Source organism: Polypterus senegalus, chromosome 17 (genome assembly GCF_016835505.1).
Source record: "Polypterus senegalus isolate Bchr_013 chromosome 17, ASM1683550v1, whole genome shotgun sequence".
Lineage (NCBI taxonomy): Eukaryota > Metazoa > Chordata > Cladistia > Polypteriformes > Polypteridae > Polypterus > Polypterus senegalus.
Genome location: NC_053170.1, coordinates 49520845 through 49546068, shown reverse-complemented (window position 1 = coordinate 49546068; position 25224 = coordinate 49520845). Strand labels below are relative to the sequence as shown.

At 36.1% G+C, this 25224-nt stretch overlaps 1 protein-coding gene across 2 annotated transcripts in view; it reads left to right on the top strand.

Moving 5' to 3' along the window:
• runx3 (RUNX family transcription factor 3) overlaps window positions 1–25224 on the top strand; it is a 123641-nt gene that overhangs the window by 51750 nt on the left and 46667 nt on the right. For both annotated transcript variants that reach the window (XM_039740721.1, XM_039740720.1), the window contains exons 3-5: window positions 9637–9878; window positions 12252–12408; window positions 14173–14277. In XM_039740721.1, the coding sequence (XP_039596655.1) occupies window positions 9637–9878; window positions 12252–12408; window positions 14173–14277 (504 nt within the window). The remainder of the gene's footprint in view (window positions 1–9636; window positions 9879–12251; window positions 12409–14172; window positions 14278–25224) is intronic.

Here is a 25224-nt window from a genome sequence, read left to right as displayed (position 1 = left end):
GCAGTTTTTGTAGGTGCACATTTCAAGATTTTAAAGAAAGATAAGTTAGTTGTAAGACATAAATAGAAATAATCAACAGCATATTAAAAACAATCAATTGAAAGAAATTAATACTATAATGATGAAACAGTTTCCAGCAGTCAGGTGAACTGAACGCTTTGACTGAGGAGTACAGAGTACAGGAAGCACAGATACAGAACCCCTCTTTACACGAGACACACACTTAACCTAACTTCCTCCCAGGTCCCAGAAAGTGAGGCGTCTGCATGTACCGTTGAAAGTATAACAAAAGTACAACACAAAATTCTTTAGAACAAAAAAAAAATTTCCTTTAAACTACCCCAATATATGAAATGTAGACAGTGCACAACACAGCAGAAGACAAAGAGAGGCAAACAGGGGTGGCTTAGCAGCACAGGATTGCACCATACTACCTCTGTAAAGTGTAGAACTCAAAGACTTTTCAACATATGCACATACTCATCAAACAGAAACACTTTGACTGGAAGATAAAAACATTCTTTGCTTCTTTACTGGTCATTCAAACCGCATTTACAAAGGCAGTGATCATTTGCTGTAAATGCCTTGTTCAGATTATGTAACTTTAAACAGAACAGCTTGCAGGTGAAAGCATAAATAGCCATGTGTGAAAACAGTATACTATTCATTACCATAAGATTTATTGAATTTTGGAATTCTTCTGCTCTGGCTCCCCAAGACACACCTAATTCTGTTGAGAAGTTGCTGCACATCATGCATAAAAAGATAGAATACTACTTTGAAGAACTGCATTTTTGAGGCTGAGGTTATATTATTGATGCAAGGTGCCAGTGGTCTGGTGTTGGGGCTCCTTGAACTTTCAGTGATACTCCTTGGAGCTCTCATTGTCACAGTTCAGTGAGTTGTGTTTGAAGTTATGTTAAGGAAGGAGCTATTTGGGAAGGAAAGAGTAAAATGAGTGATTGAATACAATTGTAATGCTTTCTTCTACATAAGAGGAAGTTTTTCAATGCACAAAGAACCCTTCTCCAAATTAAATGGTGCTTTGTCAAGCAATGTTTTTCAACAAGGGACCACACAACCCAGTAAAAAAGTATAAAATGCCATAATCAAACTATTATTTTTAAGAGTATTGGATGAAAGACAGAACAAATCTCTGGACAAGGCACCAGGCCATCACAGAGTGAACACACAAACACACATCAGAGCCAATTTAGCAGCAGCAGTCCACATAACCTGCATGTCTTTGAGCTGTGGGGGGAAACTGAAGTACCGAGAGGAAACCCACTTGTAGAATGTAAAAACTCCACATAGGGAGCACCCAGGACTTGAACCCTAGTCAACCTGTTATAAGGCAACGGTGCTAACACTGTGCTACCATAATGGGAGATATATAGTAGATAAAAAGGCATATACTCAAGTGAAATCAATTTTTCCCTTAGCAGTTTCTTATGTTAAAAAGCTCTGACCAATGCAAATAATTAAGTAGAATTAAAAAACAGTACATGCCACATGCAATGAAATACAATGAAGTATATAATAATAATAATAATAATAATAATAATAATAATAATAATAATACATTTTAATATATAGTGCCTTTCCCATGTTCATGGTGCTTATATATAGTATAATCTTGTCCTATACAATATATGTGGATAACTCATATGTATGAAATATGCATATACTTGCAAACTATATGTATATATTAATATTGCACAAATTTAATATTTATTTAATATATATTTATATATTATATATATACATATAGTGCTGCTCCCTCGCAGTTAGGAGATCTGGGGTCATTTCCCAGATCCTCCCTGCGTGGCGTTTGCATGTTCTCCCCGTGTCTGCATGGGTTTCCTCCGGGTACTCCGGTTTCCTCCCACAGTCCAAAGGTTAGGTGCATTGGCGATCCTAAATTGTCCCTAGTGTGTGCTTGGTGTGTGGGTGTGTGTGTGTGTGTACCCTGCGGTGGGCTGGCGCCCTGCCCAGGGTTTGTTTCCTGCCTTGTGCCCTGTGTTGGCTGGGATTGGCTCCAGTAGACCCCCGTGACTCTGTAGTTAAGAGATAGCGGGTTGGATAATGGATAGATGGATATATATTTATATATATATATATATATATATATATATATATATATATATATATATATATATATATATATATACAGAGAGAGAGAGAGAGAGAGCGAGAGAGACCAAGAGCAATGTAAATATAATATATTAATATGTAAAAGTAAACCCAGTGATCTGGGTTTTTAAATGGAACTGAATTATAATGAAGACACATAATACTCATGTGCTTCTTCATCATAATTTTATCACATACTGATATTAATGTTTTTTTTTTGTTTGTTTTTTTTTTTTTTTTGGTGGGGGTGCAATAGTTTTACAGAGGAATAATAAGAAAATATCCTGACATAATGTTCCATAGGTTTTACTATCTAAGTTTTTGAACTTTTTTCTACAACTAATTAATGGCAAATGAACAAAACAAGGAAAGAAAAGATAAAAGGCTATGAATAAAAGTTTTGTAGAAAGTGGTAAGGATAGTGAAGTTAGCATTATTCATTTTCATAATTCAGATAAGATATGGCCAGTCATCATTGTTCTCTTTGGTTGCACGGCGCCAGTGTGCTGCTGCTTCCTTTGAATTTCAGGTTAATATGGGTTTTCAGGGACCTGCATCAATAACTTGGTTGTCAATTAGAATTCAGTTGTGCTAACGTGTTGCACTCGAAAAGAAAAATCATATTCTGAGTGAATTTGACTTTGGTTAGTAAAAAGATAAAAAGAAAATGTAAACAGGACCGAGAACACGTTTCCCAGGAATATCACACGTCCCCCTAGGACCGCTGGTGACAAGTGAGGAAGGGAGAGTAATGGAAACAGCTTCAGGTCTTACTTATGTGCCTTACTTTCTGCAAAATTATATGAAATGATTGAAAAGAAAGAAAGTTTAAAACGAACTTTAACTTGTATACTAATTTTACACCGACGGCAGAGGAGGCAGGAGACAATTTCTTGAATTTCACATGACCACGTGACTATTGATTAATTCGGCACTAGCAAATTTTTTTTAAAAAAAGGTCTGTGCATTCAGTAGCCTTTGTGTTCTCTTGCTTGAAAGTACTGAAAGTCAAAGACCACTAAAATAGAGTAAGCTGCTGTAGATAGATAGATAGATAGATAGATAGATAGATAGATAGATAGATAGATAGATAGATAGATAGATAGAATTACTTTCGATGTATTTCTGACACGATTTACACCTTACACTGATCTTATATAAAATTATATTTCAAAGGATTTGTGATTTTGCACAAACCGGTAATAACAATCAGTTCTTTTCACTGTTTTTTTTTTTTTCGTTCTTTCATTAATACAATATTTGTCTAATAGTAAATAAGCTTTCAAAAAATGAATCCATAGTGCAGTCTTTGCTCTCCACGAAGCCTGCGGTCTTTAGGAAACTTTGTGCATTTCGCAAGCTGCAGTCCCTGCGCTCCGACACCGTTAGATCCGTTTTCATGTGGTCTTTTGATGTTGCCTCGCAGTTTTCGATCTCGTGTACGTGTGGTGTGTGCACTCTGACAGCCAGTTCGATGAGTGTCAACTGTTGTATTTCTTTAAGCCTGAAATCCTCTCTGTTTGAAAATTTTGAGAAATTATTCTAACCGGGGAAATGCATCCCCTTAACAGTGTGACTCACAACGTTTCTACCTATGAAGACCACTAAGTTTAATTTAAGGCAGTGTTATACAGATTTTGCTTAGTCTGAAAAATGAAATGCTGAAAAAACCTTCCCGATTGTTACTTATAACATGTATCGGTCAAGAAGAATAATGCATTAATATTCTTAAACCCAATTAATCCAAAGACCAAAACCAAAACCCGTCTATCGATTAATGTAGTTTAAATTTCAGATGCCGTACTCATAGTATTTTCTACTGTCTCAAACATGCTATATGATTACTGTTAAACGATATAATGGATAGGAAGGATACTTGAACTTCACATCATGCTGATATTTTCTATCAGTGCTCACAGTTTGCAGATATGGAAAAATAACGCAGTATAAAGGCTGTATGCTTAGTATTAAGTACTTGATGCATTCCAGTGCATTCGTCTATATGGTGTAAATAATAATAATAATAATGATAATAATAATAATAATAATAATAATAATAATAATAATAATAATAAATCATTGTTATACTCTTTAAAATAATTAATATTTAAGCATTTAATAGCTATTAGAGTACAAGAACTGCACGGTTCTTGCATCACATGCAATTAGAAGCAAAAATGGAAAACAATCACGAAAAAATGCGAAAACTGAATATCCTTCCATTAAAAGGGAGTTTTCAAACACAGTTGAAAGTGAACTATAATTAAACAATGATTTTATAGGAATGGGCTTAATCTAATCTAAAATCTATAAAGTGTTACTGCAGAATTAAAATTTAACCATAATCAAATCAGTTTTAAAACTAACGTCTGAAATAAAAAATATGGCATAACCAATTTTTATAGGAATAAAAAATGGCATAATTATATTTAAATGTTTCATAAACTTTTATACCTTTTCATTCCTAAATATCATTCGTTTAAAATGAGAACGCAGTTGCATTTTATTATGGTCTTTACAACTTAATGCCTTCTCTGATCCTACACTCAGATCACTTATTTTTCTCATTTAACGTCTATTTTTTTTTTTTAATCTGCGTGTCTTGCAATTTTGAGAAAAGAGGACAATGTTTAAAACGTCAGCCTCAAAAACATTACTTATGGAAAAATTCACATTTGACATCATGTGCATTGTGCTGTCCAGCGTCCAGCGTATCCAGCGCCGTTTAATTAATTGATGGTCATCTTTATCGGCTATCGGAACACAGCCCCTGCAACAGAGTTCATTCCAGTCACAAAAGACAAAGCAAGATGTTTCAAGATCAACGCATTACATAACCCGCTGCACACACCCCTAAACAACTATACCCTTTCATAATTCGGTGTCTCCACAAACCACTTGATCCACCCATTGGAACCGCTCACTGTAGTTACAACGGGGTTACTTACCTTTCTGGTAATCTTCTCTTTCAGCAAGACTTTAATCTGGAGATGTACTCACAACATAAACATTTGTTTTCAATACAATTAAGTGAAAAAGGGGGAGGAAAATAACGTTTAGAGGGGACGATGAAGAGTGCAATGCTGCGTCGGTTTTAGGATTCCCATTTAGCAACGTCTCCTTATGTACCCCAAACCCTGCAAAACGTTTTAAAATGTATCTGGCAAATCAGGCGCCGTTAAAGTGTAATCATCAATATGAAGTGGATTTTCTCTTCATGATATAGTGCCTTTCATATCTATCTATCTATCTATCTATCTATCTATCTATCTATCTATCTATCTATCTATCTATCTATCTATCTCTAAATGCTAAATCAGTTTTATTTCTTGCTCGCAATACTTTCATTTTAAACTTTCTGCAGCTTTAGCAACAAAAAAATTATCACTAGAATATACTTATAAACGCACAAATATATTCAAATTTTGAACATCTTGATTTATTTAACACTTGGCTTAATATGCAAACGCTAAAGCGGTAAACAGTGAACCATTTAGCATTACAAATAAGCGTTTATGAAGTTTTCTTTCTAAATAATCTCTCTATATATCACTTTATATAGCATTTTCACGTTTTAGCTTTTTTCCTATTAAGTCGCATTCAGAGTGCTAAATGTACTAACTTCTGTATTTACAACCAAAGTGAAATAGTACATTAATAATTTCAAGGTATTAATTTGTATGCTATTAATTTAATAATGTAATTTTATTCAGCTTACAACGTTTCCTTCAAAAATGTCAAAGCGATTCACAGTACAAAACACTCTGAGAAATAGAACTGATAAATGCTATGGCATTCTGTTAGTTATAATTAATTATAATGAAATTTAATCTGAACATTTTGAAAACGATCGTCACGCCATCACATGCTTATAAATTTATATGTCAAAGTTTTCATAGCATTTTTCTTTCTTTCTTTCTTTCTTTCTTTCTTCTTCTTCTTCTTCTTCTTATTATTATTATTGTAATTTTTTTTTTATTATTATTATTGTAATTTTATTATTATTATTATTGTTGTAATTTTATTATTATTATTATTCCTAGTGCATTAAAATATTTTGATTATGACTTTAAAAGCGCCCGATTTGCATTCAGGTATTTTTTTTCTAATGCATTTCAACATCATCGTGCTCTTTGAAATGACAAATGCGCTCACTAGCGGTCAAACTTAGTTAATGCTGTGAAATTCAGAAGTATTCTAGGGTGTGGCAACTGTTCCCAAATGCAAACGTTCCGAACATTTTAAATTTCAAGTGAATATTTTTCTAAGACGGATAAAAAAGTATATATCTTGCATTTCAAAGCCTTGTGCTGATCAAAACCTAATTGTGTATAAAAAGTAAACTGGGATTTAAAACTTAATATACAACGATATTTACTTAAAATAAAATAAAGAAAAAACAACAATTATATACTACTTAACAACTGCAAATACAAGTATTATTTAAAAATGTTAAAAGAGCAACTTGAGTTAATTTCATAATATTACACATTAAAATAAACACAGACACCAGAAAATCTTTCTTTCTTTCTTTCTTTCTTTCTAAGCGTTTATTCTCAAACATTTTACATATATGCCTTCTTAAATAGATTTACTATGGCTGCACGAGCAAGGCGCTGTCTATTCCAAGACACCGTTAAACGTGCACGCGTACATATATCCATACATGCTGTATGCATCATAACGGATAATGCAGAAGTGCAACGTAAGATCGGTTGTGCATCTGTTCATTGTAATATATAATAAAATGTACGTTTCTCAAGAGGTTTCCACAAATCTTGGAATACACCTGCGTACCAAAGTGAAGCTAATGTATCAAATTTGAGTATCGACTTGTAAAAAGACCAGGGTGGTTTGTAATGAATTTTTGTGGGTATTTATCTGGTCTGGGTTGCTGTTAGTTTCACGACACATACTGCAAAGTAGACCTTCGCCTGAAAAAAGTCACGCTAGCATAATTTTTATTAGAAGCCGCAACTATCAGAGAACCATTCATCGTGGGCAACCTTGGAATTCCTTTTTAAGCATCGGATTATTTCGAGGTTTTGTGACTAAATCGCTTTTGAAATCTGATCGTGCCACACTTTCCACAGAGTGATGTAAAATAATGAACTGTTTTAAAGTAATTATAAATCAAATACATTTATACTGATGTGTGAAATGTTGGCGCTAGTAAATCCCTGTATTGTTTTACTTGCGATATTCTTGTTTCGAGCATAATGTCTTTCGTTAACAGTAAATAAAAACACAAACGTAGCTTAAACCGGAGAAGAAAGAATTGCATACATTGCTAAGATAGGAGTTACTACTATACACTTTTTACGTTTTTTTCCAGACTAAAGTAAAATTAATTTAGGTTTTTTCTATTGCATTTCCTCCAAAAAATTTTATTAAGTGCATAACTGACCCAGCTATCAAGCGATGAAGGAAACCTGAATGCACAATTCGCTCGTCTTCCATTTAAATAGGAAGTTTTGATATAACTTAAGCCTTCAGTTTAAAAGTTTGTGTACAATTAAACTCTTTGAAAAGATACATTATTAAAAAGCTAACGGGCACGATTTGGAGTCAATTTAAATGGGTAGTAGCTCTAATTCTGTTTTTGCACTTTTATTTCATTTCCGGGTGTGGTTTCATTCATTTCTTTTAAGCAATACATATTCATAAAATAATAGTTAAAGTTGCTCGTAATTAACACTCTAGATAAATAAAAGATGATAAAATGATGAATGATGACCAATCAATTTGCTGATAAGAAATATCTTTTAAATGTATTAAGGTGGATTTGACATTTAAAATGCATTATGCCATACAACCCTGGCTAATCAAACGGCAGTGGATAAATACCACAAAATCAGCATAAATTGGCTGAGAAAATATGCGATACTGTCGCTGGTGTACCTACTTTCACTTCAGTAAAATGTTTTGTCATTCATAGTCGCCAGCCGGTTTACTAAATGCGCAATAATCTCTGACTCAGATCACGCAGGAAGAAACTCCGATGTTATAACACTTAAAAGTTACTAGTTCTGCTTTTAGGGTCTTGCGTGCGAAGATTCCCTAATTCCGTCTTTCATTTCTCTTCACAAAATGGGAAAAAAAATCACACAGGCGAATCACATGAGAGAGTCGCTCCGGACCTCGGAAACTAATATCCCGCTTTACAATAAAAAAAGAAAAGACTACAACATTATTGTTTCCCAACTGTTTTACACGAGTTTTTTTTTCTGCTGTTCTGTTTTGATAGCTCTTTTGCAGACGGCCTGATTTGCCAGTTCTTGGCACCGCCCACAAGACTGATTGGTTTAAAGATCAGTCACTCATTAGCTCGCTACCCTAATCTGACTTGAGTAAATAATTTGTGGCACTCTTTCCTTCAGCCGAACCGTAGTAGCGCTAAAAAGAGACTCTTTTTATTTTATTTGTTTTATCTTGTCTCGTTATCGTCAGAGGAGATTTCAACTGTCAGCAGGTTTTGGAGGGGAGGAAGCAAAACCGAAAAAGAAGTCCCTTTGAAAAAGAGACGCTTTGCAACATTTACACGGCTTTATCGAGTTTTACTTTTTTCAGTCTTGCCACTTTTCACAATCAACTGGTGCGAAGACAGTATTTTTAAGAGAGAAAATAAAAAAACACCGTTTTGCATCATGATTAAACGTCGGTGCTACTTAAGGGAAACACGCTGGACATCAAGTTCTTGAGGGCGCGATATCTTGTCAAAGTTGTTCTGGACTTGAACTCTTTCCAGTTTTGCGCTGGGAAACCGAGACGGCGCAGATCTGGAGAGAAGCGAGTATTTGTAAACTGTCATTCACGAGGTTTGTGGAAGAGGATTGCCACCGGCCGCAAAACCCACTTTGAACCCGAAAAACAAAGCGACCTTTCTTCGATAAGCTCATGAGTTAACCTCACCTTTGGTGTTCCTCAATACTTAAAGATTTATTTGCTTTCGAAATTAATGTCTCGAGTGGTTTTCGGCAAAGGGCATCAGATGAGTATTTAACATACAATTGCTCACGACTCCAATTTGCAACATTTCATTACTTTGTTCAAACTGTGACTTTTCAGTAGAGTCCATACTGTCAGGTGCAGCAACGAAAGTGGCTTTCTGATTTGCATAAAGTAAGCGACACTGCGAGAATAAAGGGGACGGCAAGTTTTGCGGTTTAACTAAGCAGCCTGTGAACACTTTGAAGATTGCACCCTGAGCTCCACGAACAGACTGCAGCCTCAGAAGTTTAGTTTGTAAGAAAACAGCTATAAATTGTGACTGGATGTGTTTGTAACGCCTTGGCATAGCGAAGGCACCCGGTGAGTACACGAGGCAAACCTCTGCTCACTACGCTATTACAGTCGGACGGTAACTGAGACTGCTGAAACAGCCTGAACGCTGATTTTAAAGTACTCCAGTATTATTCCGAAAAATACTTCTTAAACCATTTCAAGAAACCACCGTGCTGTTGTGCAACTCTGACCAGGGTGCTGTGATGCGTATTCCTGTAGACCCGACCACCAGCAGAAGGTTCACACCACCTTCGACGTCGTTCCCTTGCAGCAAGATGGGAGAAAGCAGCGGGCCGCTAGGTGCCCCCGGCCCGGGGAGGACGCGGCCAGAAACGCGCACCGTGGTGGAAGTTCTACAAGATCACGCCGGAGAGCTGGTCCGGACTGACAGTCCCAACTTCCTGTGTTCAGTTTTGCCTTCGCACTGGAGATGCAACAAAACGCTCCCCGTCGCATTTAAGGTAAGGATTTTCTTTCTTTCTTTCTTTCTTTCTTTCTTTCTTTCTTTCTTTCTTTCTTTCTTTCTTTTTAGGCGGTCAGGTTATATGAAAGTGTTAACCTTCATGACAAACAGGCCTGTGTTCAAAGCTACCTTAGTAATCTTAAAAATAAGAATTTAACACATACTAAGGCCTTAGTTTATTATCTAGAAATGTTTGTTCAGTCTATCAAATAGCTGGAATATAAAGCCTGAACGTTGTAATGTGTTACGATAACTGAAATTGTTCGATTATTTTGCACTTGTTCATACGCTATGTGTAAAGAGTGACTGTCTATAAAAATGTCTATCTATCTATCTATCTATCTATCTATCTATCTATCTATCTATCTATCTATCTATCTATCTGGACGGCTTTGATGGATTGTACAGTATTACAGTATTAGGTGACATTTTCAGTCATTAAATGAGAGAGTTCCTTTCCATATATGATACGAATTTAAATAAACGTTTACTTTTTATGAAAGCCTTATGAATACTAGATATTATATATACACCTTAATTGTTGATTACGAGGTTTATTTGCAAAACCGAAGTTTCCGAAAAAGCATTGTTTTGCAGGATTTAATTGGTTTTTGTGCACCGATCCCGTTATTATTTTTGTTCGTCCATCAAGTTGTCTTTTTTATTCACAATGGGGTGTCCAATAAATGGCAGTGCGAGGTGTACAAAGGAAGATCCAAACCTGGATGGGACGCCAGTCAATATAAAATGTTTTAAGTACTCAGTAACAACTCATAGAAGTGTTATGTGCATTTTAGGTTGAATCTGAAACTTAGTCAATTTTAATATATACAGTAATTGCAGGTTAACCGTAAGGCTATATGTATTGGGGTTTTCCGTTATGCATTTACCAAAATATTAATAGGTTAACAATTAAATATGCATGCGCCAACTTGGCATATTGTGTTGACGCATTATAAATCGCTTAAACAAACTTTTCACTGTATATTTTAATGCGTATCTCACCAGATATTAATGGTGGGTATTTAGAAATCGGTTTATGATCGTGAATGATGAAAAGAGTTTAATTCATTATTAAGATTTCCCGTTTGCTAAATAAACAGCCAGATAAAGTAGTAAATAGATAAATTATCGAGCAAAATGGAGCAGGTATCACAGCTCTCGAAGTACTTTTTCGGACTTGCATGATTTAAACACTGCTGCTTGAAATACTCAAAGACTGGTTTTGAACGTAAAAATCAAATACTGTCGAATGTTATTGAAAGGCTTTCAGTTTCCATACAAAGCGTGTCTATTGCTCCGCAAGTGCGATTTTTTTTTTAATTTGCAAAGGAAAATAATGATAAATTTATCAGCTTTTTAGGCAGTGTGTTTAATGTTAGCGCCAAGTTAACGTGTTGCCGGAAAAGCACCGACTCGAACAATTCTTGGAATTAAATAAAAAATTAAGCCTCTGATAAAATGTATCAGGTTGACGCTGGTTCCTGAAATTGGACGATGAAGGTAGAGTTACGGAAATGTCAATCTGATTTTCAGTTTTCTGCGGAGTTTATATTTGTTTTGCAAAATAGCGATTTGTATCTGAAAGTGAAGCGAGGGCAGGAAAAGTGGTGCTGATTGAAATCCCGGCCGAGTTCATTTTCAAAACGGGGTATCTCGCATGTGGTAGCGGTATTGGTCAATGCGGATTTTTTGGTGTGTGAAACATCAACTCCTGAGAATTTGACTGCGGTCTAGTAGTAGCGGCGCACGTTTTGGCAAGTCTGTCTACACGTCGCAACCTGTCTTTACCTTCCATGCATCCATTCATCTGTCAATCCATCCATTTATTTTTCTGTCCAAGGACCGTTGGATTTATTTAGCAGAACTGAAAATGAAGAGAAAATCCACAAAAAAATACATCAAACCCAGATCCAACAAGCGTGCACAAGATCAAACATGGAAAGTTAGATTAAAGCTTGGTCAGCATAACCATTTTTTCCAATTTATGAACAACTTTCTGCTGCGCTTGCACGTGTAGAAATAGCAGCGAAAATATTGTTCAATATACGGAAATCAAATTGGTATTTTTTAGTAATCTTTGAGACGTACTATTTTAAAAGTTTTACTTCAATACAGATTGTGCTTTTGTAACAAATGAACAACGAATAACATCACCCATGTCGATTATTTGTCATACTTGGTCCTTGTTCAGTATTTCAAACTTTCTTTTGTATATTGTAATAGTGTGATGGAAAAAGGGACAACGGACAATACTAGATGAGTAATAGGCGAGCTGGAGTATGAGCGAAGTGTCATCTTTACAATTAGTTTTTTCTTTTTCAGGCACACTGCATGCTTTCATGCTCCAAATTTTGCTTTCTGACCACAGGTAGTTAGCTTGGGAGATGTCCCAGATGGCACTCTGGTCACAGTGATGGCTGGAAACGACGAGAATTACTCTGCAGAGCTGAGAAATGCATCTGCCGTCATGAAAAACCAGTGCGCCCGTTTCAACGACCTCCGATTTGTGGGACGAAGTGGCAGAGGTGCGTAATTTATCACTGTATCACCACTCAAGCACACATCCTGGTATTTTTCAGAAGCATACTTCTTGTGGGCTCTGACCATAGCATTCAGCAAATATAAGTCCGTTTGCACAAAATTAAAATCTGACCGCTGTTGCTCTGAAGCGATAGGGGAAGTGCTGCTGATAGTTTTGACTGCTTTAGAGGTTTAGTATTAATAAGTCATGTGTAATCATCATCCTGTAATATACAACACATATACTGTGTATACAGCTAAACGTATACAAGTACATTGACAAATATTGATGCACAATCTTTGCACATATTGAGCTGGAATTGTTGAATATAATTTAAACCTGCATTAAAATGTTAAATCTTAGTTTATTTTACACTCTATAGGAAGGATATACACAGACCTAAAGTATATACAATGGTTATTTACCAATCATATTTAAATTTGGTATTCTGTTTTTACAAAATGTGGGATTATCAAGGAAAAAATGCATAGTTTAGGAGTATATTTGTTTCACAGTATTCATCTACTAAACACAGTAAGAAGTTAAATCTCTACTATTAACTTAATTTAAAGCCACTTTTTTCAAGGGGGAATAAATCAGAATTTGAATTTGATATAAATATGATAATCAGATTTTTAAAATTGTCAAAATCAATGACACAGTAGTATACATTTGGCAGGAAAGTGGAATTATTACTAAAATATGCTTTTTTAAATTGGGTTTTTGAAATTATGTATCTAAATATTGCTAAAGTAATTCCAAAATAATGTGAAAATAATGTGAACAGATGAACTGCCATTAATGGCAGTGTGTGACGAATTTAAGATTGCCGTTGGAATTTTCAAAAGTTGCTAATTTGAATATTTTTATGTTATGCAAATAATCAACACAATACATCTTCAAAAACACAGAAATATTATAAGTGAAACAAGGAGCATATTGTTTAGTTTTTCCTAACAAAAGCATTGAAGTTTCATATTTGCCCGTCCATCTGTCTTTAGATTACTGCATGTTTAGGTCTGCAGTGACATCAAAAACGTCAGGTTCTGGATTCTTAAATCATTTTTATTAGAAACTCTAATCAAAGTGAAGAGTTTTTTTTTTATATATATATATATGGACATCTGTAAAGCAGGTATGGTTTTAGAGATCATCCCACCGCCACAAAACACAACTCCATCTTTTTGATACAGAGCACAGCTGTTTAAAAAAAAGGGAATAAGTCAACTGTGCAAAAGGAGGTTTTGCCTAAACAAATATAATAAACCTTTTTCTGAGCCACTTTGTTTAGCTTTTGTGCAGTTTTTGTGCTACTAACAAAATCAGCTTTCTGGGAGCATGTTTGCATTTGCTGTTCTGTTTACTTAATGCTTTTGTTTCATGTTATCCCAAATAGTTTAAATTCTTTTGGACTTTTTATATTTTTTTTCCTTTTGGCCTTAATCCCATGTCAGCATCTCCTTTCATTGTTTCTCTTAACTAGCTGCAGGGTGATAAATGGAAAATATACATGTCTGTGATTTAAATGCTTCTCTTCTGTCTGCATATAATTATTTCATTATTATTACTCTTTGGCAATTTCTTCCAAAGAGATTTTTGTCTCCTGTAATAAAAACGATATGAGAAAAGTATATTTTTTATTGCTTATATATTAACCTCCAGGTATGTGCACTTCCTCAAGTATGCATCATTGACCCTGAGCACATTGTGTTTGAACATTTTGTGATGAGCTGTCACTGGCTAATCTCACTCTTTCTGTTTTATATAGGAAAAAGCTTCACGCTCACCATCACAGTATTCACAAGCCCACCCCAAGTGGCAACCTATCACAGAGCCATAAAGGTGACTGTGGATGGACCAAGAGAGCCGAGACGTAAGTAGCACATTTACTGAAATAAAAGAATACTGGCATGCTTTATAATTTCAGATCTAGTCAGAGCAAAATGATGGTAGTCATTTGTTGCTTTTAATATGCAACGTTTCATACCTGCCGTACTTCTGTTTTGAGTAGAAACGAATTCCCATTATACTAGGTGAGTGTTTCCCTATCCTCCTCATGGTGAACACTGTTGCGGCTGGGTTTTAATCAGTCAGTTTCAAAATTGGTGATGAGACTCTGCCTTTAATTTTTAATATTGTTTAGTTTAACTTCTCATTTGTCTTATTCATCCTTCAGCATTCTATATTAGAAATGTGCCGCGGAGTGGCCTTCACGTTTTAGGAAATTGAGTTGTGGGTTTTAAAGACAAGATTGAATTCTTTGGTCTGGATTTGGCTGTGTAAACTTTTCTGCCTTGTCCTGTTTAAAGATTCCTTGAAGTAACCACTTGATGACGAGCTGCCACACATCAAATGACTTTCTCTTTTGTGCTTCTCCCTCTAAGCGCACCTCATTTGCTATGGTCCTGAAAGTAAGCTAAGGCAGAAATTTAAAAGTAAGCTAATAAACTGTATCTGAAAAGCTGTCATAGCAATACATATCTTCAAATAGTAAAATGCACATTTTTCTGTTCTTAAATTTGCGGAAAGGCTTTACACACAGTCAAATATTAGTGTTAATTAAGTTTTTGTTTGTTTACTGAAGACCTATGATTGAGAATTCAAATGGATTAAGTTCCAGCAGCCTTAACATATCCCAGAGACCAAGGCTGACAAACACTTTTCAAATAAAATAAATAAAAGGTATTTTTTCTACAGCTTATAGTATCTTGCTTTGTTTTTGTATCGTAGCACAAGCTGAAAAAGGCTCTAAAAAGATTACGTGTTCAAGAAAATGTTTATTGTGCAACTTTGCATTTTTAAATGCAAGATTTTACAACAATGTTGTGTCTGCCTTTATCGGCTCAAAAAAGCTTTAATTCTCAGTTAAAAAGCAAATGACTTTCACAGGCCGTTGACCTTCTTCAGGCACCATGTTGTGTTGTGCAGCACGTGCTGTATACTGTACATGTCACTTGTCTTCGTTCGGACACATTTAAGAATGATTCACAGAACCAACAGTAACTTACTTTCTTGAAGTGATTTGATTGAGCTTAGGCACTTTAGTTTTGGCTTTCGACCTGAGCAGATCTTGCTGTATTAGTGGCCTGTATCCTCCCTCTTCTTCACTTCCAGCAACAAATGAAAAACAAAGTACAGTCAGTCTGCAGCAGAAAGAGAAAAATAATGAGACAAAAATGAGTCATAATGACATAATGGGTGGGATGCAAAGATGAAAATCCTACTCAACTGAGGTGACCCTATAACAGAATATATCCTTCTAAACAAGACTGTTCTGATGCAAGTTTAGCTGTGAGTTGTTCTGTAATTTAGTATCATTTACTACATAATTCAAAAGACATGGAGGCCTGTTCATTTGTACAGCCAATGAAATTCCAGTAGCACTGACACCTGTATTTGCTGTCCATCAGCCTTAAGTCTGAGCAGAGCAGGTGGGAGCACTTTGGGATTTGCAGATCTTTGGGGCGACCTGGTTACTCTGAATCAGATTTAACTGGTATTTGTAACAATATAATAAAGTTACTCAAGGGTACCTCTGGCAGCCTCCAAGGACCCCTTACTTAAATAATTTAATTGTGCTTCTGTTAATAAGCCTGGTGCCTTCTCTTTCTGGGAATTTGGACTTAAGTAAACAAGGCACTCCCTCCAGAGTGCTAACATCTTGTGGAAACAGGAAGTAATAAGCTTCTGCTTAAATTTCCTGATTTAATTCGGTGAGTATTTCTTTTGTCTCTCTTTCTCTAGCTAGATTCATGAAGGCAGTGCCTGTAATCCCATCATGATTATTCAAAGTATTCCAAGACCAGCAATATTAGAAAGGCAATATATAAACTTTGAAAAATCATGGATATGTCAAGGTAGCATTTTTAGATCATTTTGGAAGTATGTGCTAGTTTAAGAAAAGAAAAGGATGCCTGTATGTGTGTGTGTCTTCCACATTTCATCCCAAGGCAGCACCTATCGAAATATCAGATGGCAGCAATCATCACTATTTAATGTCTCATAATCAGCTGTTTGATTGGCTCAATTCAGGCATAGATTTTAAGAAGCAAAACCATAATAGAAACACAGTTTATCAAGAAATCCCACCCATACTGACAACCTACACATTGCTGAGGGGAAAATGAGTAAGTGGCAGCAAAAGGAAACAATTTAAGTGCATCTTGATACATTTCTAGTCATTAAAAAATAACAAGGTCTCTGATGCCAACCAAGGAATTAAGGAAGACGGCCGCCTCAATAGCTGTTTATTTGAACTCCAGGACCAATAAAAATGCCCTGTAATGGCGATACAACCATTTTTCTAATTTATTGAAAAAATGGCTTTACCTTTCTATGTTAAAATTTTAATTTTCAAACTCTATGCTTTTTAAATGAAAAACATATTTTTGATGGATTGCATAATGATAAGCACTGCTGCCTCATGGCCACAGGGAGCTGGGCTTAGCTCTCAGCCAGTTCGTTGTCTGTGTAGGGATTTGCTCCCAGTGTTCTGGTCTTCCTCACATCCAAAAGATGGACATGCTGGCAATTGAATGACTATAAATTGTCCCTTGGTGAGTGTGTCCTTTGACAGACTGGCATTTTCATCTAGGATTGGTCCCTGCTTTGCAGCAGATACTGCCTCATACCAGAGATTCTGGTGACACTGCCGGTATATCCTCAGACTCTATGACTTGATGATGGAACAAGTTCATTCAACAATAGATGAATTTTGTGTTACTTTGTTATCTTATTGGCATTGAATCCATTTTAGCTCATTTAATAATGTTGTGTATTTGTGGGGGGCTGGTACCCACAAATGTGGGTGCAAGCAGGAACCACACCTGTAGTCCATCACAGAGTACTCTGTCTCACTATCTCTGGCCCAATGGGACAATTTGATGTCTTAGGATGGAATAAGAAAGCTTGTAGAACCACACCCTCCGCCCTCCCCATACCTCAGGGGAAAACATGACAGTAAATTCAAACCCAGTCTTCCTTTGAGGCAGCATCACTAACCAATCAACCACCAATCCACCTTTGCTTCATCTATCTTTATTCCTTTCCATTTAAAAAATAGTTTAATATACAGGTAATATAATTTTCTCAGCTGGATCATTTTCAAGGTCATCAAGCACATGTTAATAATGTTTTATTTTATTGCATTTCAATGCATTTAGAGAGTTACATCTTCATGCAGAAGACACACAGGGGATTGTGGTCGCCTGCTAAGTTAGCCAGAAATGGGTCTTCAGCTGGATGCAAGCACAGGACTTAAATTCTACCTGCTTTGTCAATTACATCTTTGTATTTGTTTGTTTTGTTGAATTTCAGTTTCATTAGATCAGAATTTGCAGCTTCATAAAATCAGAAAGTATAACCCCGAAAGAAGTCTGAACAGCTTTGCTCAGTTAAACTTTTTCAGTATTTAATCTTTGAATCTGGGTGTTCTGTAGTTTTTTTCATATCTTGTTTGAGAGCTTACTGATGTTTTACACAGGAGGAAGAGAGTAAGACATTTATAAAATGCAAGTTGAGGCTTTCTTACCATGGTGACCATCTAACAGTGTGTGGGATTTATCAATTGTGAACTCAGAAACCCACTCAAGATAAATTGAATACGGAGCTATACTTTGTTTTACTTAAGTACAACCCCATGCCTTTTTTAACAGGATGTTTAGTCGGAACAATTACATTTTTCGTTGGGAATGTCTCTTTCTGTGGCATCTAAATGCTAAGGAATGCTTCTGTGCAACACACTGTGATTCATAGCTGCAAAATACAGAACTCATAGAAGGATTGCTTTATGCCTTCTGAGTAAATATTTCCCTTGGCAAGGTGTCAGTCGCACCAAAAAAAAAAAAAAAGACAGGTCCAAGTATTGTGAACCTTACAGCTTAATCAAATGCACTATATTTTAGCAATCGTCACTGGTTCAGCAAGCTTTCTGACTAAGCCAAGTTAGCTTTTTAATTTATTACTAGGCTTTTTTTTTATGACGATTTGCATTGCTAATGAAGTAGTTTCTCTTAAATATGATTTTTCCTTTAAGTCTACAGATATAATGGAAAACTGGACTAACAAGGTTGTTTCCCTTTAGCAAAAAAAAAAAAAAAAGCAACGCCGGCAGTTTAAAAAATCCTGCTATCCAGATACAGTATATTACAGCTGTACAGAATTGTGGTGTGCTGTAGGTTCTTTTTCTTACTATTGATGGTAAGTGTTTTCAGCTTTGGCTGTGACTGGTATGGTTCAGAAGTAGTATGATGAAAGCACTAAAGTAAACCACATTGTGAAGCATAATTACAGAAGTGAAATTAGGATGAAAGTTTGTAAAATAAGACCCAGATTGGGGAGTCAGGCCTTGGCAGCACACAGCCAAGGCAGGCTGCAGTGCTGTTAGTAACAATGTGCGTCCCACCACAGAAGTAGCTCTAAATCCTCATTGCAGAAAGCGCCCTGTTGAAAATGTATTGTGGAAGACTTTCGGTTTAAAAATTGAGGTCATTCTTCGGAAGCGTAAAGGGACAGAAGCGGTGCAGAACAGCTGTGGTTAGCCAAAATATCAAAGCTGTAATGCAATTTCTTTTACCACATTTGATTTTATTGTAACTGTGATACAAAGATCCAAGTGGACGGTGTGTTCTTACACCTCGACTCATGTGCCTTCAGTACGGCTTACAGACTGTCTGTCCATCCATCCATCCATTTTATGAAATGTCTGTTACCATGGCCCATTACTAATGTTATGTGATAGCCTCATGTTCAAGTATGTGATTAACCAATGGATTTGAGTAGCTTTCATTTGTATTAGGTCAATTCAATTCAAAAACTTAACACATCTCCCCATTATCAGAGAAATCCACGTGGTCACATTCAAACTTAATCAGAAAATACGTAAGGGTAATACAGACTCTACATAGACTAATAATCATACCTAGATCACAAAAGCTACAAAACCTCCTCATTTACCACTATACCATTTTATGAATGATTTATTTTGTTTTGCTCGTGTTGTTGCTGTTAATGATGTAGCATTTTTTCAACCATACATATTATGTAAGTCTTTTAGTAATCCTGTATTCTCTTTTAACACAGCAAATGATTCCTGTAATCTTCTTTAAAACAGAATCTTCATGTGAATTAAATGTTTTTACACATATTTCCAGGCTCTGTCACAAACGAAAATGGCGTCTCTTTTTGTAAATGAGTTAATCCATCATTGCATGGGTGGAAAATTCAAAAGGTAAAAAAGTAATTACAAATTACAAAGTGTGGAAAATGCTTGTGTAAAGAAAAAGGAAAACATAATGTCAGGAAAAGAATCCACCTTTCTTTTCAAGGCAAGTTTGCTATCAATCATGCCACTTGCATTATGCTGGTTCTTTGTCAATCGATCACAGTGTAGTGTTCAAAATACTTGCTATTTTAAAACGTTAGCTGTGTTTCAAAGCTTTTACCAGGTATAATTTCCAAACTTCACTGTAAATATAAAGTGGGACAGAATTATTGTGTTTAGACTAAATACCCGTGGTCATCCCAATTTGTTACAAAATTTGAAGCAGCTGTGGGGAAATAACCATTTCTGCAACCCTGAGGCACACCCACCACACCCCGGGAAGTGCAAGGAAAAAAGTCTCTTGACTTACTTAGCTTAAAATAAGATCCATGCAGGGTAGGTTGGGATGGAGGCATGATGGTGAAAGATTGTGCTTACATCCCCATATTGCAGTATGAAATACTGGAGACAATATGGCCCCAACGGGGTAGTTTGTGGCAATGAGAAAAATAGTAAGGGAAATTAAATTAAAGAATTATACATAGTGGGTAGGAAATAAACGCACATTTCTTGATTGAAAATCCAGCATGCTTGCTATGACACCACCATCATAACCTTTAGAATGTTGTTTCTGTATCGGTAATTCACACTATAGTATTTTTTGCCACTCGCTGTAACATCAAGTCATCCCCACCACCCACGGAGGGGAATGGCCAAAGCTTATATGTCAGAAATTTGGTTTATGACGAAAGTATCTATATGCCAAATTTTCACATCTGGTGCTAGAGCAGCAAAGCTGTGCATAAAGAGCAAAGAAACATGGGTTATATTTAAAGGGTAAGCCTAAAGATGTAGAAGTGATACCACTTTATAAATTACCCATAAACGTAAAGAAATTTACATGTGCAGTTTTGCGTGATCAAAGTTTTGAATTTAAAAAAATACTATAGACTTGGAAATGGAATTGAATTGGGGCGCAAGTTGAAAATCACACTAATCTCATCAATACAGTAAAGATATAGTATATGTAAATTAGTCATTTATAGAATACTAAAATAACTAATGCATGAAAATAAATAATAGTCTCAGGACATGCTGGTAAAGGCCTTAAATATAGCAGAAACAAGCTGACCAAACTCCATTTCCCAGATCACACATTATCAAGCACCAACAAACCGTTTATTATCTAAAATACTATAGACAATGTTTAAATTCTAACTGTCTGTAGATATAACAATTTCTGTGTTTGTATGGAGGTATATTTTTTGTAAGTTAAAAACTAATAATGGGTATTTGCATACTGAAAAGTCTTCATAATGTGCATGCCTGAAAAAAAAAACAGTTATGATATATAAGTAGAAATGGAGGAAGAAAGCCAGCAAAGATGAAAGGGGCCAGACCAGAGTAGGCGCCAAAGGTAGCCATTCGAGAAGATGAAGGTATTGATTAAAAGGTTAGTCAGTCGTTTATTTGTTAGTGGAATCTGTGATTCAGGTACAAAAAGTTGCGCATGCAGTTGATTGAATGGCGCCTGACTGATTTTTCTCCCAATATATCACATATAAATGTAAAAATGTGCATAATGTGGATTTAAATACAGCTAAAGAGTTTAAGGCCGAAACATTACCATAGCAGTAGAGTCACCCATATGTCTGGCATGTGGTCATTAAGAAAACGAGGTCAATGGGAAATCGAATTGCATAGATACAGCGTCATTAATGCATGTGTGTGAGTTTGGGGAGATCAGCTCAGAATGATTACAAAACGACTCGAGAGAATGGATTCTTATACAGCAACTCCTTTGAGCAAGTCACTTACATGACTTGTACAAAAATATATATATGAAAACCATGGTAATAAATGCTGATCTTGTCATCCACCCTAGGTAAAGGTGTCACAGTCAAATTCAGTTTGGCCTGCAGAGAGCCAGAGCCTGTTCCTACAGCTTTGGGTAGAAGGCAGGAGTAACGTATCCCATGGCACATCCATGACCACATGCACATGCCCACACATTTACACAGGACGTATTTAGAGTCTCTAGTTAGCCTTACACACATGTATTTTAGATGGGATGAAACTTTGTATTGCATGGAGAAAACCCCACACAGGACAACGTTTAGAATCTTCTCAGATACGGACCCCAGACTAGAATTCATTTCATGCTCCATTTTTTTTCTGATATAGTAGCTCCCCCTTGTCCCCCTATATAGACAATGATAAATACATTATTATTTTTCTTGCTGATGATGACTTCAAACATGTACCACATCAAAAATAGCTCATCCAAAAAATACACACAGATTACCGAAGTGAAGTTTTGTCCATTCAACTGTCTGCATTTCTTTTTTATTTCTTCTTTATTTTAATGTGGTTCACAGTTGCACCCACAGTATACCTTTGTAGACAATCAGACATGATTCCTGACGATAAATAATAAATATTCTGCCATAAGCTGAAAAGGGCTGCCGTGGCACCAAGTTGCATTGACCTTCTAGTGATGTGCATTAGCTGATGGTTGCATCCAGCTACAGATTCTTTTAAATAATATTAATTATGACTATAAAAAAGACAACACTGGTCAGATTCTCATATTTTCAAATATGGAGATATTCTGTTAAAAACCTACCACATCGGTCTTCAATGGACAACAGATACATTCTTGTTTAGGGATGAAATTCTTGCCACCAAAGCACTAAAGGCCTCTAACGCTGCCCTCCTAGTACACATTTATGCTATGTTTTGTTCAGCAGTAGTATTGTAATGCAATTTCAAAACTCTGCATAGACATTTTAGAAATTATGTGCTAGTACTGCTACACAGACATCACAAAACACCTGCAAGCAAGTACATGCATAGGTAAAATGGAATCAGAAATATCCTGTAAGCATTTTGTGTGCCGCATGTCTTTAAAGCTTTTCTGCAGCTATTTGAACATTGTGTGTGGCGCATGTTTTAATATCTTGTTTACTGCTGGCTGGCACATATAGTTGAAAAGAGTATATTTTTACACCTTTTTGTTTCGATTAGCTTGGGCATGACTTCTTCATCTGTCAATGTGTGTACATTATCGTATTTTTATGTCAATGTTGGGCATTAAGAGAATAATGGTCTCTCTCGATACAGTTATGCTGACAGTGCAGATGCTTCTGCAGGGGAAAATGGATGAGCAACATTGATTTAAGCTGCTCTAAGTGATAAAAGGTGCATTTAGTTACATTTTATTTGTATTGTTGTTAGAAGTACATTTGTTTGTGCATTGATTGAAGAACACACACCTTGTTTGTGCACCTTTTGATGGAGTCCCATTTGGCGTTCACATGAAAATGAAAGAGAGAAATGACTTGATAGGAAGCCACTTACAGACATGATTGCACTCTGATATCAAACCATCGCTCCGTAGTCTGACTCATCGTTCACTATTGCAGCGACATCTGGTGCAAGGAATGAGCCCATTCTCTGCAAGGCACACTCACATGGGACCCGTTAACAGTTATAAGTACATCTAATGTCTTTAGGATGTTGGAAGAAAATAAAGTGGCTGAAGAAAACCCACGTAGGCATGGAGAAGACATGCACATTCTACACAGACACAGTGACCAAGCCGGTAGGCTCCTGAAGTTGTGAGACAGCAGTGCTAACCACTGTGCCACCCACGATTCCTTAAATATTTTTGGGTGATGCCTCCTGTCAGTTCTGCAAGGATTTAGGATTGCATTTTCTAAATGCGTGTGAAAGAAAGCAGTGGAAATAGTAAAAAAAGAAAAAAAAAGTAGCTGCCTGCAAGGTATTGCACAGTCACTTGGGCAAGATTTTTAAATCTCACATTCAGCACATTACTCCAAACCACATGCACAAATGTGCGAGGTCATTCTGTCTTCCTGCTTTATGTCAAGACAGTTTGAAGGAACAGCAAATCAGAATATCAACTCGCAACCGTCAGAATAGCATTTATGAAGAAAAAAAAAAAAGAAAAACCATTTCCGAAGTTAAACCATATTTTATTTCTTAGTCTAGGCAGCTTTTTTTTTTGTCCTGTTTTCACCCTCATTCAATGGCCAAGAAAAATACCCTTTTCACTTTTCAACAGGTTCCAGACTCAGAAGAGTTTGTTTATTTAATGGCCACTGTTTTAAAGATTAAAATTAGGCTTCCCCAGGCTTTTTGCTTGCCTAAATGAACTCTAGCTTTCAGAAAAATTGTGCTCTTTGTAACTTTATTTCAGTCTTTTACAGCATGATGGCATGTGCCCATGGGTATTGACATCCTCTTTTAATGACTAATAAACTAGCTAAGCGATTTAATAAATATAGCAACAAATATTAAAATGTCAGCATATTCAAAAGCCTTCTTCATATTTCTCAAACATATTATATGTGAGGAAACTTTACACCCACCTTTGAACTGCATATTAATCAGTTATTTAAATTGCAATTTCTTTTAAACTTATTAGCACAGAACACACCCACTAAGAAAACAAAAACAACAAAAGCTGATGTCAGTTATTCCTCCGAAGGTTACAGTGGCTGAAATAAATTCAATACAAATGACAAAAAGTGCCATGTATCATGTGAGGGCAACCAGTTACTGTTACAGTATACCAGCGTTTTATCCTAACAGACTGATATTTGCACTCCTGAAAGAGGTGGTAGAGGCAACTATTCATTCTCTAACAGCGACATGGAAAGCTTCTTTCACTCGGAGTCCTGTACGGAGCTTTCCACAATGCTGATTTCTTCCCAGACTGTCTACCTGTGGCGTCTCAGTCTCCATCCTCGACTGAGCCATTTAAACTATAAACACTAGGGCAGGGTGTGCCTTAGTCCGTCAGCTTTGGCATTCAGGTCTCCGTTTTGAAATAAGTGCCTGTACAAACAAAAAATGTGTCAGCAGAATAAAAGGAATTTATCCCATGAATGGGAAAATGACTGGGGGTGGCGAGCTCAGGGATTTTTTTTTATCCTGAGTTACTGCCAAGGTGTAAGCAGCATAAATACTCTTCTGTGATTTATCAAAAATAGCATTCAAAGACAAACCTTACATTATATTTAGTAGATAGAAAATATTTATATATGTTATGTGTGTGTGTGTGTGTGGCTGTATATAGGTGTGTGGGGATTCAGCAGTCAGCACTCTAGCTCTACACCCTCTGAGTCCGGGGTTCAAATCTTAGTCTTGTTGCTGTGTGTATGTCATTTATGCCTGCTGTGTTATTATAGTATGAGTTGCCCAGATGCCCTTTACATCCCAATATGTTTGGTTGTTTGATAGCTCTGAACTGGTCCTGTATGGTTAAGTTTGGGTGAATGAACCTATAATGGAGGGATGTTATCCGGGGATCATTATTGCCTTGCTTATGATACTGCCTCCTGCCAGGATAGATTCCACATGACACAGATTTGATAGATAGATAGATAGATAGATAGATAGATAGATAGATAGATAGATAGATAGATAGATAGATAGATAGATAGATAGATAGATAGATAGATAGAAACTTTTGTTCCCAAAGGAAAATGCAGATATAAGGCAAAAATATATTGCAGATAATATGCATGGCAT